Genomic DNA, 18,877 nt, shown 5'->3' with positions numbered 1-18,877 from the left:
GGCGCCATGTGTAAAAAGTTGAATATATGGATATGGTTGGGCACAATCCATCACTTCCATAGTATCATCCATATATGAAAACAAGCAACACTTAATGGGTTAATTTTCATCACAGAAGCAGGTTTGTGAGGTGAATTTGTATCAATACCAGCTCCACTCAGAACGCAAACCATACTTCAAAACAAGATTCCAGCATTTCTAAATCTACTTAAGTACCTATTGTAAATACACTCAATAGTGTGCCAGCTAGTATCAATAAATCTGAATTCTACAAAAACAAACACTGCCATCTTAGGCAGAATTTGTCCTTCTGTTCTGAAGAGGCTCAAGTCAACATAAGTTGTGCAAACCAGCAATCCTCTTGGAGCTCATCAGACCTGCAACTACGCAAACTTCACTTGTATTATTTAGTGCACTAGAAATGAGGAAAACAAAATTTGATTAATCACAAAACATTACTCATGTTTCTCCCTGTTTTGAACATGAGTGTATCTTTTAACATATGTGAAAGAAGTGAACACAGATAAGATTGCATTCGTAATAAGATGCGTATTTAGGTATAGTTTGCAAAGGGAAACGGTGGAGCCAAGCATCATTCCAATGGGTCGAGAATTTCAAAAGAATTAACTGAAGATGCATGTCCTCGTAAAGGGAGATTCTTTTTCTCAAATTCAAACAATCCATCCATGTATGCTGCAGTTTCGGAACTCTTGAATTCCATGCAAGTGCAAACAATTTATCAAAGAAATGGTATGAAGTATGAACACTCCGGAATGACGGAGGCTCTGATGAACTCCAACACTGCAATAATTCAATATCAAAACACCATTCCAGAGATGCTATTTCCCCAATTTTATGAGTACCCATCTATCCACTCAGGGTCTGCAACAATCTTTTAGGGAATTATGTTCTTATGCGTGGTAACACCCATTGGTTATTGATACTGGATAACCATTCAATACCAATACAAACTCACAGATGCTAGTCTCAATCATATGTGTATCCAAAGTGGAGTATACACTTTCATTAGCTCTAAAAACTTTGCCATCAACTCTAGGACAATAGTCTATGAAGATAAAAAAGTTCTCACCATTGCAATCATCGCAGGGAAGCACCAAACTTCGTTCTTCTTCCTCCGAATGGCTCAGGGTTCCCACTCCTCAAGAAGGTTGTCAATCAGCTCCACCACCTTGCCGTTCTCCGGCCGCCGCATCGCCTCCTCCAGCGCCCACGCTTCCTCAATCCTCGCGTCCTGCAGCATAACGTCCCGCACTGCATCACGCAGCTCCCGCGACGTCTGGACCCCGTCCGCAGCCATCTCCCGGAGTGCGGTGAGCGCTCCCTTGGGGTCCTCGAGGCGGCAGAACCCCGCAACGGCGGCGGCGTAGGTGGCGGCGTCGGGCCGCCGCGGGGAGTCCGGGCGGCAGAGCCAGCGCAACACGGACGCAGCGTCACGGGCGCGGCGGAGGGAGAGGAGGCGGTCCAGCAGCGGCGCGGCGAGCGGGAGCGGCGAGGGGCGGGCCGGGTGGTGGCGGAGCGCGGTGAGGAGCGCGAAGGCCGGGGAGAGGGTCGGGAGGGAGGCGAGGTGGGCGGCGAGGGAGGGGAGAGGGAGGCGCTCCAGGGTGTCCGGGAGGAGGATCGCGGCGGAGAGGAGGCGGCCGGCGGCGGGGACGTGGCCTGCGGAGAGGAGGCGCGGGAGGAGCGCGGAGATGGTGTCGAGGTCGGACGGGGAGAGCGGTTCCAGCGGGGGCTTGGATGGTGCAGCGGTGGTGCAGAGGCCGCGAAGGACGCGCGGGAGGACCGCGGCGCCCGCGCCGGCGAGGCGGACCGGCAGGCGCGGTAGCATCTTCCGGGGTCGGGTGGGGGGCTGGTGGGCTCGTGGAAAGTGGGAAACGGCTCGGCTGCACAGGGGTGTGTTTGGTTTCCGCACCAGCGGTATCCCGGTTCTGTTATGTATGTATTCTTGTGGAAAGATTGTTTGAATATTTATTTGTATTTTTTATGATATAATTATTCGGTTGAAGTTTGGTTCATCTAAATCAAGTTTCTCTGGAGTCTTAGTCCGGTGAATGTATTATATTACTATAATGTTGTAACTATCTCACTTGTTAGTCTCGTGCAAATAACCAAATATCTTTATATGGTTATTACATCCGTAGGTGTATAGTTATTGTATTCTCTTATATAGATAACCAAATAATTTTTTTTTCAGAGTTATTGTATCTGTTTAGTCTATTTCTACGCATCCAGGATATACACTGTAGCTCTATAAAAATCCATATGAGCAACCAAATACACCCCTAATGAATGAATGCAAGCATGCTCTGCCGTCGGATGGATGAGCCATGTCTCGAATCTAGCGGCAATTTGAGTGGAAATGAACAAATATAGAAAACCTAAAATTGGATTGTCGGAGGTACACACCCGAGTGAGGGGAGGGCGAGGGGCAGGGGCCTGCCAGAGGTGCTCACCAACGCCGGGAAACAGAGCGGGGCATCGTGGCAGGGAGGGAGGAAGGCTTGTACAAACAAAATCGAGTAGGTTGTAGACAACATCAAAGAAAACCAAGTGGGTTGTAGACAACACCACCTAAATGTGAATCCTTGGACCATATGTCAGTAAATATGATGTTAAATCCTGAAATGCAAACTTAGGTACCATCAGTATGTTTAGAGTTGAAAACCACAAATTTGAAAGATTGATCATCATAGTGGTATATTGACCTGCGAATTTGTTTTATTAATCTAGCAACGCTGTTGCTTAACTACATGTACTTATTTTAAGCACAACAAGGTAAATATATGCATATTTTTCAAGTGTTAATATAATTGTTGAAGCGAAAAGATGTTACATCAAACACTGAGCACCTAGTTCTAGTAAGCCTACCGAAAGTTCCGGTCGGTTGGTTCGGGTACTTAACGGGCAACACTACATCGTGGCATTGCGTCGTTGAGCCTTTGTCGTCACCCATGCTCGGGAGAGACCCCGCCAGAGCGTAGATGGCCGGCAATTTGTTCTTGGTCGTAGAGATCAAGAACAAAGAGCAATTATGGTTGGAAAAGATAGGATGAGGGCAAAAGGATAAAAGAGAGATAAAAGTAAATTGATTTGATTTGATTGGATGTTGGTTGCCCTCAATTGGCTATAGTCCTCTATATTTATATAGAAGGATGGTCTTGCTCCATTTTGAGTCGGAATATATCAAAACTCCCATTAAATCTGACTCAACCTCTTTCCTAAAACTCGGATTTGCTCAAGAACGGAAGTTCCGATCTCGAAAATTGAAAGTTCTGATATGTCCGAAATATCTGATTTCATTCCGAAATGAGGTTCTTCGGTTCGGCTAAAAATAATTAATCGGATGTTTTGATTTAACATCTGAAGTTCCGATATGGCCAAAATATCCGGATTTATTTCGGAATGGGGCTCTTGGGTCGGACAAAAATATTTAACCAGAAGTTCTGACCTCAAATTCCTAAACGCCGAACTATCCAGTGTAAAAAAAATCTAGAAGTTCCAACCTACGATCGGATGTTCTGACCTGCTAAATTTTCCAGAACCGAACTTCATCACAATATACCAATTTTGGACATCAACACATGCCCTCATGTTTTTTTTTAAAGCTTGCATGCCAAAAAAAATATATAACTTCTCTATTTCTACGTTTCTTAGGGCGATGATCAAGACATCGGCCATGAACATTCCTTAGGATGATGATAACTCATAAATTAGTCATATTTCTTTTAATTATCTTGCCATATACTAGGATAAAATTTCTTCAAGTATCGTCCGTTAATAGCTCTAGGCAATTTCTCCCATTGCAAAGTTTTTAACAAATAAGAATTTTCAGGGACACACTTACAACTTATGGACCTTTCCAACTTAGAGACCACTTACCAAACTTTGTATTGAGAAGTTTAATTCTCAATAACTTGCCAAATTCATGCATCTCCTTATGCGTCATGTTCTTGAGAGGAACAACTTCAACCCATTTAGTAAAGTAATCCGTAGCAACCAAGATAAAATTATGACCTTTTGATGATGGAGGATGTATTTGGCCGATAAAATTCAAGCCCCAACCTCGGAACGACCATGGTTTGATAATAGGATGTATTATAGTAACATGGACTAATTGAATATCACCAAACTTTTAACATGCCTTACATCATTTGATAATACCTAAAACAATAATTAAGCATAGTAGGCCAATAAAAAACAATTCTTTTCAACAATCACTTTAAATTGATGTGTACCACATATGCCTTCATGTATTTCACCCAAAGCAACTGTTGCTTGATCTAAATCCAAGCACTTGAGAAGCACACCATCCGCGGTTCGAGGATATATATCATCATCTAACAATGTATATTTGAAGGTTTGTCGCTGAATCTTTCTATCCAACAATGTATATTTTGCTATGATATTTCAAGTAATCAATGAGATGTCTTCTCCAATCTTTGGATTCAACAACTTCAGCATTTTCCCCTACTATAGAAGACATAACCAAACCCAAAAACTCATGTTCGGCTATACATTGATCAACACTTTCAAGTATCGGTTTTCCAATCACAAAGAATTTACCTCTATTAACTTGATAACCGGATGCTTGTTGTGCTAAATCATTAGTTCTAAAATTACCATCTCTAGACATATGATTGATAACAAAATCATCCAAAACAGCAATGATTTCTAGACATTAATCAAGATAATTATTTAGTGATTCATCGAAACATTGATAATTACCGAAAACTTGATTCATAACTAGCAACGAATCACTAAAAGCCTCTATGTTCTTTACACCCATGAAGTTTAAAATTTCTAATCCTAATAAGAGAGCTTCATATTCAACTTGATTATTGGTGCAAAAATACCCTAGACCACAAGATGTCTCAAAAATAACACCTCTAAGTGACACAAAAATAAGACCAACACATTGTCCAACCCCACAAGACAAGCCATAAAAATAGAGATTCCATAGTTTATGGATATAAAACCGACATCCAAATCATGCTTATCATTAATCCGATAGTAAACAATAAAATTAGCTACAATTTGACCTTTTATAGATTTAAAAGATTCATAAGCCAAATCATATTCTATAAGTGCATAAGCCCATTTACCAATTCTACCGCTTAAAAAGTACTAGATAGCAAATAATATCTCAACTTTGTGCAAGCATAGTATAGTGATAAGCATAATTTCTCAATAAATACATACTTTGTCTCCACTCCAAAAGACGTCGGCTCAAGTAAGCAATTGCGTGTTCTTTACCATCAACTTCTTGCACTAAAACAGCACAAATCACATCATCTCCCGCAACAATATACAACCGAAAAAGTAATCCAACTTTAGGCGCCTGAAGCACCGGAGTAGTAGTCAAATATTTCTTGATTTCATCAAATACACACTGTTGTTCTGCCCCCAAAGTAGAATCAGTCTCATTTTCAACCGAAGTGTAGGTGTAAAAGCACTAACTTTTCTGGATAAGTTTGATATAAATTTTGTCACGTAATTTATCTTACCTAAATTTTTTTTGCACATCTCTCTTACATGTGGGTGCTTGAACCTTTTGTATAGCCTCTATTTTACTAGGATCTATCTCTATGCCTTTATTATGTATAAGAAAACCTAAAAACTTCTCAACCGACACACCAAAAGCACATTTGAGTGGATTCATTTTTAGACTATACTGACACATCCTTTCAAAGGCTAACTGTAAATCGGTTAAATGAGAATCATTACCATCTGATTTAATAGCTATATCATCAATATATACTTCTAATATGACACTAAGCAAATCATGAAATATTAAATTCATAGCCCTTTGATAAGTAGCTCTAGCATTTTTTCAACCTAAATGTCACAACAACCCACTCAAATATGCCAATGATTATAACCATCATTTTCATCAAGAAAACTAATTATTCTATGTCATGAAGCATTGTTAATTAACATATCGGCTATATGCATAGAATATTCATCTTTAGGAGTAGCTTTATTCAAATCTCTAAAATCAATGCAAACTCGTAACTTACCGCTACTCTTCTTCTCAACCGGAACAATGTTAGAAATCCAATCAACATACCTATATGGCCTAATAAATCTCTCTTTCAACAATCAATCTATTTCTTCTTGGATCCGATCATACATATTAGGATTAAACCTTCTAGGCGGCTGTTTATAGGGTATAAAACCCTGCTCTAGTAGGCAATTGATGTTCTACTAACTCTCAGTCAAGCCCCGACATCTCATGATATTCCCAAGCAAAACAATCAACATACTCTCTAAGCAACTCAATTATTCTAGCCTTGTAATCGGCCTTTATATTCTTGTTTACAAATGTCGACCTTGGAATATTTCTATCACCTATATCAACCTCCTCTAATGGATCGGCCAACGAGAAACCTTGTTCTAACTTATCTAACTCATCTAAATCTTCAATGGCTTCACAAATATCATTCCTATTTGATCGATATTACTCCATACGCTTTTGTAGTTGTCGGAGGGTGAACTCTTATCACAGGGATCCGGAGGGACCCCTTTTTGAGATTCGGCCGGGGGGATGATTCTGAATATGTTACGGGAGAAATAAATGGGTGTAAATACGATGGCAGGTGGGATGGAATGATCTATGCAGAAAGAAGTAAATGCATTGGAGGTTTTTAGACAGGTTCGGGCCACACTGAGCGTAATACCCTACTCCTGTGTGGATGCTATAAATGCCCTGAGAATGTCCCTTAGGGATGTTGCCGGTCACAAGAATGTTTGTCTATCCTAGAGCTTTGGGCTCCTTGTTTTTCGGTAGTCTCAGCTTCTGTGCTTATATTGAGTGTTCTTGAGAGTCTGTCTTCGCTCTGGATTCTTCAGCCTCCGAGAGTCCTCTCTTTTGTCCGTGCCCGCCGGCTCTCTTAAATATCCACCGGCGTTAGTGTGCCCCGAAAGGGAGGGCATGAGTTCCAAGGCGCCATAAATGGAAAAACGATCATTATGGGCTGCTGCGCGAAGTGACGGGGGTTGAAAACGCGCCCCCACCCTGTCTTGGTCGTCATGATGGCGTTGGCAACAGGCGCCGTGGAGAGGGCCCACCGGGCAGCGACAGAGCAGCCCGGCGTGCCCGCCCGGTCTTGTTCACCTGACACAGCAGGGTGGCAGGCGGGGCGTCTTGGGCCTTGCGAGGCTATCCCGAGGCGCATCGGATGACGCGGGATGGGACCCGTGCATTAAATGTTCCCACGCCCTCCTGCCAGGATGTGGCAGGGACTTACACCGAGCGTGGTAGGAGCAGTTGGAGGTGACAGGCCATGTGCCCTCTTAAATGTGGCATCGGGCCTTTCACTGGCTGACACCTCATTGCTGGACCCCTGTGGGGGCCACCGATGAAGGACTTCTTGGGCCATCGGGGAACCGAGTGCTCAGGGGTCACTGTTCACATCCCCGAGCACTCTCTCCCGGAAAAGCCCTCTCTCGGTCCTCGGGGAACCGAGTGCTCGGGGGCCACTGTTCATGGCCCCGAGCACTCTCTCCCGGAATCGACTGTTCGGATCCTCAGGGAACCGAGTGATGGGGGGCCACTGTTCGCAGCCCGAAGCACTCTCTCCTGGAACTACCTTCCTTGGGTCGTCGGGGTACTCGGGTGCTCGGGGTCCACTGTTCGCAGCACCGAGCACACCCTTTCCGATACTCGGCTTTTCTAGTCGTCGGGGGACTTGGGTGCTCGGGGGCCACTATTTGTGGCCCCGTGCACTCTCTTCCCGGCACTTGGCCTTCACAGATCATCGGAAACTCGGGTACTCGGGGACCACTGTTCATGGCCCCGAGTGCCCTCTCCCAGGACTTAGTCTTTTCATACCTCGCGGAGATGATCCCCGCGGGAGGGCGCCGCGTGGCGGATTGCTGACCTGGCCTCGAGATTCAGGGACCCTTGGTTCCTAATTCACCGACAGTAGCCATTTTAAATTTCTATCTCTACTCATTGATACATTACATTATTGAGTTGATTATCACAAGTCGACTTCACAACCACAGGTGCAAATCCATCCTTGGAGACACTATGAAAATCATAATCTGAAAGATCAAGACCCGATAGGCACTTAGCATTGCCATATCTCCAATCAACTGAAGCATCATCCAAAGTAACATGGGCTGAAGTATCCACATGTATGATTTCCACATCATCATCCACTAATTGAATTAAAAACTAGTGCAAGGTAGAAGGAACACAACTATTCACATGAATCCAATCACGTTCAAGAATAACACTATAATTTTCTTGCACCTCTACGACAAAGAAAGTGGTGGATAATGTCTTACTTTCAATAGTGAGCTCGATAGAGATAACACCTTTTGGCCTCATTAGAATCACCCGCAAATCCATTGAGCACCAAATTAGTCTTCATTAATCTATTATCACCTCTACCAAGCTTCTTGAAAATTGAATATGGCATCAAATTTACTACAGCTCCACAATCAACAAGTATTCTAGAAATCGGCTTTCCATTAATATGACCTTTAACATACAATGGCTTCAAGTGCTGATCCGTTTCCTTTGGCTTCTCAAAGATAGCCTCTTTTAGCCCCAAATTCAATTTAGCCACTTCAACTTCATCCATAACACGAAATTCCAAAGGTAATATAAAAATCATATTAACATCCACACCTTCGATTGGCGAAGCATCAATAATGTGCACCGACGAATCACCATAATCGATTAATTCCTCATCTTCCTTGTCATCTCGCATAATTGCCGATGTTGTTGTTGGCAAAGGGGCTGCTATAGGAGCTACAGTGGCATCTAGCTTTGTCTCCATTCTTGCTTCACGGGTTGTATAGGCTTAACTTTATTGAAAGTATCATCCCGTAGTTTTTCAGCTTGTTGTTCCATCAATTCTTGCTTGCGAAGCTGCTGCAATCTTCTCTTTTTGGTGTAAGATAAGCCAGAGGGACACCACCTCAGTTATAGATATTTAGAAAACGGCTTGTTGCTACTTGCTTCATGATTATTAGCCTTTGGAACAACATGGACAACAGTAGGCACATTTTTTAGAATGACCGATTTGTTGCTAATAACAACCGGTCCTTTACTAAGCTCTTCGGCGACCACTTTCATTGAACCAATCTCAATGATATTAGTAGTAATGGTCCTTATTTTATCAATATTATAATCTAAATTTTGAATAGAAACTCTACTTTCCTTGACCCGATATTCTTTCCTCACATTTTTAGCATGTCAAACATCACTAGACCAATTTGTATACCCCAATCGGTCATGGACAACACGTGATAATCTATCAAAAATGGCCTATGTGGTGTTATCCATCCCAGATGAAATGAGAAAATTGCATATGGGGAGGAGGTATCCACATACCGTTATAACCCTAAGTTGGGTAAGGGGGGAAAAGGCATCAGACGAGGCCTCCATGACCATGGTGCTGACCCAATTGGTGGGTACATAGCAGTAGCACGGACCTTCTTTGATTGATGATGATCATGGACTTCTTGATTCAAAGGTGATCTTGACCGCTTGAGATTACTTAGCCGATTCACATGTGTCTAAATGGTCTTATCTTTCTCTTACTTGGACAAAAGTTGCTTGAAAGTAGGCTTGAGTTTTTCAACTTTATCACGTCTCTTTGCTTCATTAATCTTTCACTTTCCAACCTCTAGGCTCTTTGGTTTAGCATTGCCATGCTCCCCGATGGATGAAGTTTTTACCACAATCTTAATTGATTTTTTGCCTTCGAGAGTCCTCTCAAGTAGCACTTCTCTTAGAAAATTTTTGTTCTCCCTTAAAGGTTTAGATCTTTCTTCACCAACGATTATATTTTTCCCTTTGGTTGATTCGACTTGAGTTGGCCGAATGAGAATGCTCTTGTCTTAGAGATCTATGACATTAACTAGGAACGGTTGCTTGTCCACTTGCATCTCCGCAAATTTCAATCATCCTTCATTAATGGCCTATTGAATCCGTCGACAAAAAACATTGCAATCGCATTTTCATCTCTTCTAATGGTGGAATTACATGACCATGAGGTAGTTTAATTCATATCTCTTGTAGCAAGTAATAAAAAATTCTATCACACTTTGTTGCGTCACAAGTAAATTTAATTTCTTCTTGCCGATTCTTAAGAGGCATCGGCTTAAGAGTGGAGCAAACAAATGGTTTAGACTTAGAAGACCAAGCCTGTTCGGCTACACATACATCAACGCCATCATCGTTCAAATTTTTAGATTCATATTCAATAGGATGATAGACTCTAGATTTATGATGCAATTTCTGAAAATTTCTAGACTCTTTAGCCTATTTTTGATGTATCAAAGCTCTTTGTAAGACTTGACTAACATCCTGAAAATCATAATCCTCTAGCTTTTACTTAAGATGAAATAACAAACCCGAATAAGCTACTTAGGCTAAATCTTTTTCAGAATGTGTCAAGTTAAAACATCGGTTCCTTGTATCTCTAAACCTACTAATATATTCAACAATGGGTTTACTATACTTTTGTTTAACCGATGTTAAATGTGAAAGCCTCAATTCAGTATCAACATTATAAAAATATTCATGAAAATTTTCTTCTAATTGAGACCACACATGAACCGAATTGGGAGCAAGAGATGTAAACCAAGTAAAAGCGGTTCCAAATAGTGACAAAAGAAACAATCTAATTTTAAACACATCATTAGAACTAGTTTCACCCAATTGTGCAAGAATCGACCCATATGCTCCTGAGTTGTTCTATTATCCTCCTCGGTAAACTTAACCAAATTAGGAACCTTAAAACCACAGGGGTACAAGATTGTGTCATAATGCTCAGGATATACCTTTTGGTATGCATGAACTTTCCTTCTAACATCTAAGCGGAGTTGTACTCTTAGTACAGTTCCTACTTGTTCCCACATAATTTTAGTATAATCGGTCACAATCCGATTAGGGTTAGCTATTGGTTCAAGCAATAGTGTAGGCACATTCTGCACATAGGAAGTGATAGGAGGTGGTGTAGTGAAGTTTTGTTCAGGTATTGGCCCATAAGGGATTCCCAATTCTTGTGGCGGTATAGGCGGAATACTATATGCTATGCTTTGATAATAAGGCGCTTGCATATTGGGATAACTTTTGGCTCTTTGAGCCAAAGTTGAAGCATAGGGCCTAGCATATGGTGTTTGATATGAGTTTTGTGTCACATTAGTTTTAATAGCATAAGAAGGAACATGATTAGGTACAACACTACCCATGTTAGTTTGGCCATCATGAGGATTACTCAACTACGCATAAGAAACGCTAGGTAATGTATTAACAACAGTAGGAAGAATTGGAGTACTAACATTACTAGCAAGATGTTTTTTGAATTTTGTTCCTTATGAATCTATAAAACTAAAGGCCAAATCTTTTCAGCCAATGTATTATCAATCATCTTTTGAACACTATTAGACATGGATGCATGATCGATCATACTAGCAACTTCTTCATGCGAGGGAGAGTGTTGAACACTTACATTGGTTGGTACCTGAGGGGTTTGATCGACGAGCGGTGGAGAATCTTCTTTCTTGAACTCACCTTGCCGAGTCTAGACATAGCGCGAGAGCAACTGTTACCGACGTTGTTCCAAGTCAGCTTTGATTGCCATACACGCTTCCGGCAACTCGTCGTAGGACGCTATGATGATGTTATCTTTATCAATTTCTGAAGTAGACATGCCTAGGGTTTTAGGATTCGGCCAAGACAGAGCCGAAAAAACTTCTTCCCCAGCGGAGTCGTCAAAAAGTGTGTTGACATGAAAAAATATCACGCCAAACACTAAGCACCTCATGTGCAAGTCGAACCGAAACTTTCCTGGAAGGGTCGGAAGTTCTGGTTGACCAATCGGAAGTTCCGGTTTGGGTACTTAGCAAGTAGCACCATCGTCATGGCACTGCACTGTTGAGCCTTTGTTGTCACCCACACTCAGGAGGGACCTTGTTAGAGTATAGATGGCCAGCGGTTTGTTCTTGGTCATAGAGATTAAGAATGAAGAGCAATTAGGGTTGGAAAAGATAGGATTAGGGCAAAAAGGATAAAAGAGAGATAAAAGTAAATTGATTTGATTTGATTGGATGTTGGTCACCCTCAATCAGCCATGGCCCTCTATATTTATAGGAAGGGATGATCTTGCCCCGTTTTGAGTCGGAATATATCAAAACTCCCATTCAAATCTGAATCAACCTCTTTCCTAAAACTCGGATTTGCTCAAGACTAGAAGTTCTGATCGCGAAAATCGGAAGTTCCGAGATGGCCAGAATGTCCAGTTTCATTATGGAATGAGGCTCTCGGGTTTGGCCGAAAATAATTAATCGGATGTTCTGGTTTAACATCGGAAGTTCCGATATGGCCGGAATATCCGGATTCATTCTGGAATGGGGCTCTCGGGTCGGATAAAAACATTTAACCAGAAGTTCCGACCCAAATCCGGATGTTCCGGTAAAACTCCAATGAGAACAAATTCCTAAACACTGGACTATCCGGTGTACACATAAATCTGGAAGTTCCGACCTATGACAGGATGCTTGGACCTGCTAATTTTTCCAGAACCAAAATTCATTACAATATGTCAATTTCAGTCATCAACAGTAATGTGCATTTGCCTATGCTGCATTCCATCTAAGACTCTGCATACTACCCATAATTCCTGTAGTTGGGTGCAGTACACCATTCTTGAAGGCAACCTATCTCATTGAAGGTTTTTATCATCCAACTCAATGCCTGGTATGTACTCTAGGATGGGCATATTTGAATCTGAATTCACTCAAAGGAGAAGCAACAACAGTACTTCAGCATTTTCCGAATTGTACCACAAATGAAGTGTTTCCTTATTTTTTTTTGTCAAGTATGCACTGAATTAGTTTTATTTATGAATTTCATCGAGTTTTGTCTTGAGCTTGCAAATTGAGTTATTTTATGGGTTACTATTGTGGGAAGAGGATTGCAGCAGCTCTTGGCTCCAAGATGTCATCAACGTGACCATATAGACAGAGGCATCAACCAGGGGCGAACTTCGTTTGGCTCATCGGGGTTCAACTGAACTTCAAAACTTTGGAAAAGAATCTGCACCTGCACCTTAATTAGATACCAAAAAGAAGTGCTATGGTGTCAACTAAAAGAAGAGGGGCTGCCGGACCCGACTGGTCCCTGGAGGCAGCTCCCAGGGGCGTGACCCGGGTTCGATCCCCGGCGCTCCCCCCTCCCCCCCGGGGGCGCTCTTCATTTCCTCTGCAAATGGATGAGTGTGTGTCTCGTTTCTGAAAAAGAAAAAAAAAAGAAAAAAAACTAATATCCATGTTGTGCGCCAAAAAAGAACCTAATGGAACCATGGGTGAATCCTTTATTTGTTCTTACTTTGTTTTGTATAACAACTTCCATATGGAAGATTAATGGACTGTCAGCAGCTTGCAGTTGAAACATGCGCGCAGGGCCACGCTATTGTTAGCGATATATGGGTTATGGTACTAGAACGCTTCAAATATACTACAGGCCAATCAACATATACTACTGAAACACTTAAATATGCTACACATAAGAACATAAGGTTCAAAGTTCAAACATAGCCAAAATATCCATTCTAAAATTATGATACTATGACATATTTACATATGAAAAAATACTTTAGATTATTTAAATGTAAATCTTAGATATTCTTAGAAACTTCTAAAGAATCACCAAACATTACACATGTCCTCTTTTTAGTAAAGATGCAATATTTTGGTTATAAAAAATATTAAAATGTCATAAGATCCTGGCACGAGTCAGTGAATCCACAGTTCTGTAAATCTATAAATGGTTAATAAGTATGCATCCTCCATGTGAAAAAATATATAAGCTTACCCATAAAATTTCTTTTGGTTGACAATTGAGTGTTTTGGCATCTTTATTTTTCATTTACATAGCAAGACCAAGAAGCGATTAAGTGCTATTCTGATTCTAGATCCCTGTGTTCAAATAAAATCACTAGAATGGCTTATGTATCAGCTCAAAATATATTATAAAATAGTTGTGATTGGTCGTGACTCGTTTTAATAGTGTTCTATTTCACCATACATAGATTTTGATCCTAGATATGGGGAATGAATGGAATATAAGCATATTTTTGTGCTTGAACTACATATTGATCTTGGAATGAAGCTCATGTGAGTAATAGATTAACTAAATGATTAATATCGAAAAAATAGATAAATAGATAGATTTTAGATTGGGAGTAACATAGAATCAAATTTAGGTAGCAAAAAGAACAGATTTAAGTAGGCATAATTTAAGAGGAAAAAGTCATCCAAACATCTAGCAAAGTAAATCCTAATGCCCAAATCATACATATATATATATATATATATATATATATATATATACAAATATATATATATATACACAAATATATATATATATATATATATATGTATGTATGTATGTATGTATGTATGTATGTATGTATGTATGTGTGTGTGTGTGTGTAATTCTAGACCAGCCGAGGAGGGCACACAAGAAAAATGTATTTCAACTGATAGCAAACACGTACAAATGTAGTAAGGTAGCATGAGCCTGTAAGTTTTTCATTAAACAATCATGATAGTCTTCAACTAAAAAAAAGTTGTGCAGAGAACTAGTAAGAATTGTGTCTGCTATCCAATTCGTGACATGAATGATATGCCGAATTAATCACGGAATCGATTAGGTGAAACAGCTTAGAATCATTACACATGATTAATCACCACATATTTATGTCTTGAAATATGAATTTTTCTCAGAGTGAGAGGCTCTACTATATTTTGGACAATTTTTCTTCTTTCTAAGGCATGTTCAGAAAAATGAAAGCCTTTCGCAAGGACAAATGATTGCATCTAAGTGTCATAGGCCAATACTTCCGCTTCTCAACCTTATGGTTCATTAAACATTATTATCATGTGTAGTACTAGGATTTGAAATCGTAATTGTTCAATTCGAATAACACATGTGCATGTGAAATGATTTGCTAAAATGTACATGAAGTTATTCTGCTTATTAATCATCATGCTCATGCTCACTAGATAAACAATTTTTTCCTTTCTTGCTCACCAGATATAGAAAGGATTCTTGTAATGGCAACCAAAGAGTGACTGCCAAAGGGATTCAAAGGAACAATTTCAGCTAAAAGATTAGCAAGCTATTACAGTTGACATTGAGGACAAATTATCAAGATAAGCCATGCGACATGGTATACAAACAAGACACTCCTTTTGGCCACACACAATAGTTATCTATTCCTGTGGCTCTAGCAATGTTTCCACTTCAATAAGCACAACTCTAAATTTTGTTCGATCTTGTGGCTAGCATGACTGCAGCAAAATAAATGTACCTTGAATCTCCTTGATTAGTGAACTTCCTTCCCATGGTAGAAACTCCATAGCTTTAGGTTCTGTTAGGTTCAGCTTCTGATGGCTTTTGCTATTTAGAAGTAGAAACCTGAACCAAACAGTCCGTTCTGGAAATGGTTTCTAAGAAGTAAAAGCTAGCAAAAGGTGTCATTATTACTAGAAACCAGAAGCTGATTTGGAGGAGCTTTTGTAGCTTTAGAGGGATGATGTTCTAAGAGGTATTACATATATAAGATCCTAGAGGATATGCTGAGAGTATGTGTTCTTACTTACGGGAAGAAGCGGGAGATATGTTTGTGTTGAGGGTAAATCCCTAACAGTGATTCCGGGGTGTATCGGATGACGGATGCGTGATCTTTGTTCAGGATGGTGCCTATTGAATCTGCTTGTGTATGTGTGACTCAAGTACACCGAGGGTTATCCAGGTTCAGACCCCCTCAGGGTAATAGCCTTACATCCTGTGTATTCTTTTCTTGTGTAAGTTGGTTACAAAATGATGTTCTTGCCCAGCTTTCTTCTCCTCGGGCCGAATCCCCTTACAAGTCTGGTACTCCTCCCTTTATATATCAGAGGGAGAGAGAATTTACATGTGAGTCAAGACATAGACCCAGGCCTAGCTAGAACTTTCCACATAGGCCCATCATTACTAAGAGCAGACGTATCCACTTGCCCTACGGCGCTATAGAGCCTGTCCCATCACTCCACCGCCTGCGTCATCCCGGTCGCCTGGACTGCCCTGTCCCGTCCCCACGCGCCGCCTGCATACCTACAAAAGATCTCCTGCCACGCCCGTCAGGTTGTCTCATAGCATCTAATGCTACGGGACGGGACACGGCAGCTCTACACTGACCATGCCTTGGACGACCAGAAAGAGGACCTGGGGAAGGGAAATACTCAAGTGAAAAAGCATTTATTATGATTTAGACTATTTGGACACATACTTGCCCCGCGACCAGAGGAGACTGGTCGCGGGGTTTGCTCCTGTGACCTGGTGACTGGTCGCGGAGATTGGTCAGAGAGTCTGGTTACGTGATCGCTGGCTGATCACGTGGGGTGGCCACGGTTCTAGACAAACGTGGCATACAACACCTGCTAATATCTTACCGGCGTGGGTCCGCCCGCGAGGGGACCCCACTATTCTTTACACCGACAGTAGCCCCCAAGCCCCTTCGCGGATACGGTAGACTGAGCAGTTTGTCAAATGGTCGTGGCTGGACCCAGTCGAAGCACTCGGGCCCTAAGTGAACATGAGTTCACCTGGGGAGTGGTCATCGATACGGTCCACTTTCGTGGTTAGCCTAGAAAACTGCATCCTGATGGGAGGTTAATCGTCCATAGAAAAAGGATAGTGAGAGAGAGAAACCTTAATGGACGCTAGATTTCAAGAGAATTTTGGTTCCCCACATAGATCCTCGGGAGACGGGGTGACGAAACCGAGTTGATCCTATAAGTGGGAGGACGGAAAGCCCCAGAAATCTCTCCGCCACCTGAGCTCTTATGCTAGAGACCTTCGCCTCCTGCCCTCACCAGAGTCCTTCAAACAACCACCACTGCATCCCCATGGTGTCACGCACCGGAAAGGAGGCCGACTTCCCCAAGTCTAAGTGCACCACCTCGAAGCTGAAGTAGATGTACAAGAATCGTCTGCTTCCGCGCCGTCTGTCCTATGGGTACCACCCAGGGGAGATGTTCCTGCTCCCTGCCAGGGTGAGATCGTAATCTTTGCTTCAATTTTCTTGGCCGGTCTCGTCCCCTCTTTCTCCGAGTTCTTCTGCACCGTCATCTCCTTCTATGACATCTGCCATCTTCATTTGAACCCCAACTCTATCATCATGCTGAGCATCTTTGCTCACATATGCGAGAACTTCATTGGGGTCGAGCCATGTCTTGATCTCTTCAGATTTCTCTATGTGGCCCGGCTGCAGCTAGGGCCGGCCACCAGGAGTTGTGGTTTCCATCTCCGAGACGGTGTCGCTAGTTCCTACTTGGAGATGAACCTAAAATCGTCATGGTCGGGCTGGAGGGAGGAGTTGTTCTACCTCATGACCGACGACTCCCTCGACAACCTTCACATGCCTGAAGCGCCGGCACGACTTGCAGAGAGTTGGGCGAGCTCTCCCACGCTAACCGTCGAGCTACTATCCCTCGTTGACTTGGTCAGGGGGCTAGCGAAAGCTAGTCTGTCGGGGTTGGATGTCGTGCGTGACTACATCAAGTGCTGGCTCTACCCCTTATGGCGAAGGGCGCACCCGGCCTACCTGTACACCGAAAGCGGCGATGATACCCAGGAGAGCTCCGCAGGTAATACTTACAGTTGTCCCCTTGCTTCGAGAGGCTTGATCGAGTGGCGTTTTACTATCATTGTTTTCAGATCTTCCCGATGAGGTCATTGACGTGTGGGTCAGGTCGCTGATGGCGGAGGCCGCCAGGAAAGGAGGCCCTCCATGTGTCCCTCTATGCGAGCTCCCTCTGGTGGAGAGGGCCCAAATTAGGCTGGTATGTTTGGTATTTTTCCAGACTTTCCTATTCCAAGTTTTTTCCTTGGTCAGAGTTTTCTGAACTATCTTTAGCATCTTCCCGAGGTCGACGCCCTAAGGCCAATAATCGACAAGGTTGATGAGGCCCTTTGGGAGATTGATTGGGAAGCGTCTACTCCTGCCCCGGACAACCCCATCCTGGTTGCGCTTCGCACCCAACTGGGTCGGGAGGTAGCCAACCTTCGCAGGGTCCGGTGGTGGTCGAGGATGGTGGCCCCGCGAGTGATGCCGGTCAGCAGGAGGCTAACCAGGTGCCCCATGACCGGTCCAGGATCGACCCGGTGCCCTACGACCAGATCGGGACCAACTCGACCCCCTCCGACCAGATCCGTCCTGGCCAAGAGCGGTCCAACTCTGCCGCCATGGACCTAGTGTCTGTACGGTGCGGGAAGAGGGCGGCAGAAGGGTCGTCGAATGCAGAGGTGTCAAAACATCCCCACAAGACCCCGAGTGCCGGCGGCCCACTCGCGGGGTTGTCCTCTCCGACCGGTCAATCTGGCTATTTTGTGAGGGCCAAGCTGGTGCTCCGTCCTCCATCGCAGAAGTAAGCTTTTATGGATAGGCGTAGATACTTTGAATTGCTCTTGTCTTCTTGATTCTGCAACCTTGCTCGTTTGTCATAGGCCCTCGGCGACCACCGTGATCACCCCCCCCCCACTAGCCAAATACCCCAGTGCCTCTGCCAGTGTTGGCTTTGCCCCTTGGCGTATCGATGGCGGCTCCAAGACCCACAGGCTTGGTCGAGGAGTCTATTTCAACTCTTGACTTGCTCTCGTGCGTTGGCTATTTCCTGGCCGCCGTCCGTAAGCTGGTCGAAGAGAAGGAGACGGCGACTAGCAGATGCGCCGAGCTGGAGAAGCAGCTGGCTGAGATGCAGAGGAGGTGTGGCGAGCTCTCCCAAGAGAAAGTCACGCTGGCCGTCGAGCGCTCCCAGCTCAAGGAGGATGAGCGCACTACCCTCAACATCC

The 18,877-nt window shown here is 43.0% G+C and overlaps 1 protein-coding gene across 3 annotated transcripts; it reads right to left on the bottom strand.

The window, feature by feature from the left end:
- Window positions 1–54: 54 nt before the first annotated feature.
- On the bottom strand, window positions 55–1,923 carry LOC133907427 (uncharacterized). Of its 3 annotated transcripts, none has more exons than XM_062349491.1 (2): window positions 1,091–1,923; window positions 55–392 (listed from the first exon to the last, which is right to left on the bottom strand). In XM_062349491.1, exon 1 carries the CDS (start codon window positions 1,844–1,846, stop codon window positions 1,145–1,147), a length of 702 nt encoding a protein of 233 aa, XP_062205475.1. In that variant the 5' UTR covers window positions 1,847–1,923; the 3' UTR covers window positions 55–392; window positions 1,091–1,144. The 3 variants fall into 3 exon arrangements, with proteins under 3 accessions (XP_062205475.1, XP_062205459.1, XP_062205466.1); XM_062349475.1 differs by having other exon boundaries at window positions 55–383; XM_062349482.1 differs by having other exon boundaries at window positions 55–377.
- Window positions 1,924–18,877: the final 16,954 nt, after the last annotated feature.

The sequence above is a fragment of the Phragmites australis genome, chromosome 2, assembly GCF_958298935.1.
Source record: "Phragmites australis chromosome 2, lpPhrAust1.1, whole genome shotgun sequence".
NCBI classification, from domain to species: Eukaryota; Viridiplantae; Streptophyta; class Magnoliopsida; order Poales; family Poaceae; genus Phragmites; species Phragmites australis.
The sequence above is the reverse complement of the archived record's forward strand: the minus strand, read 5'-3'. Positions and strand labels throughout refer to the sequence as shown.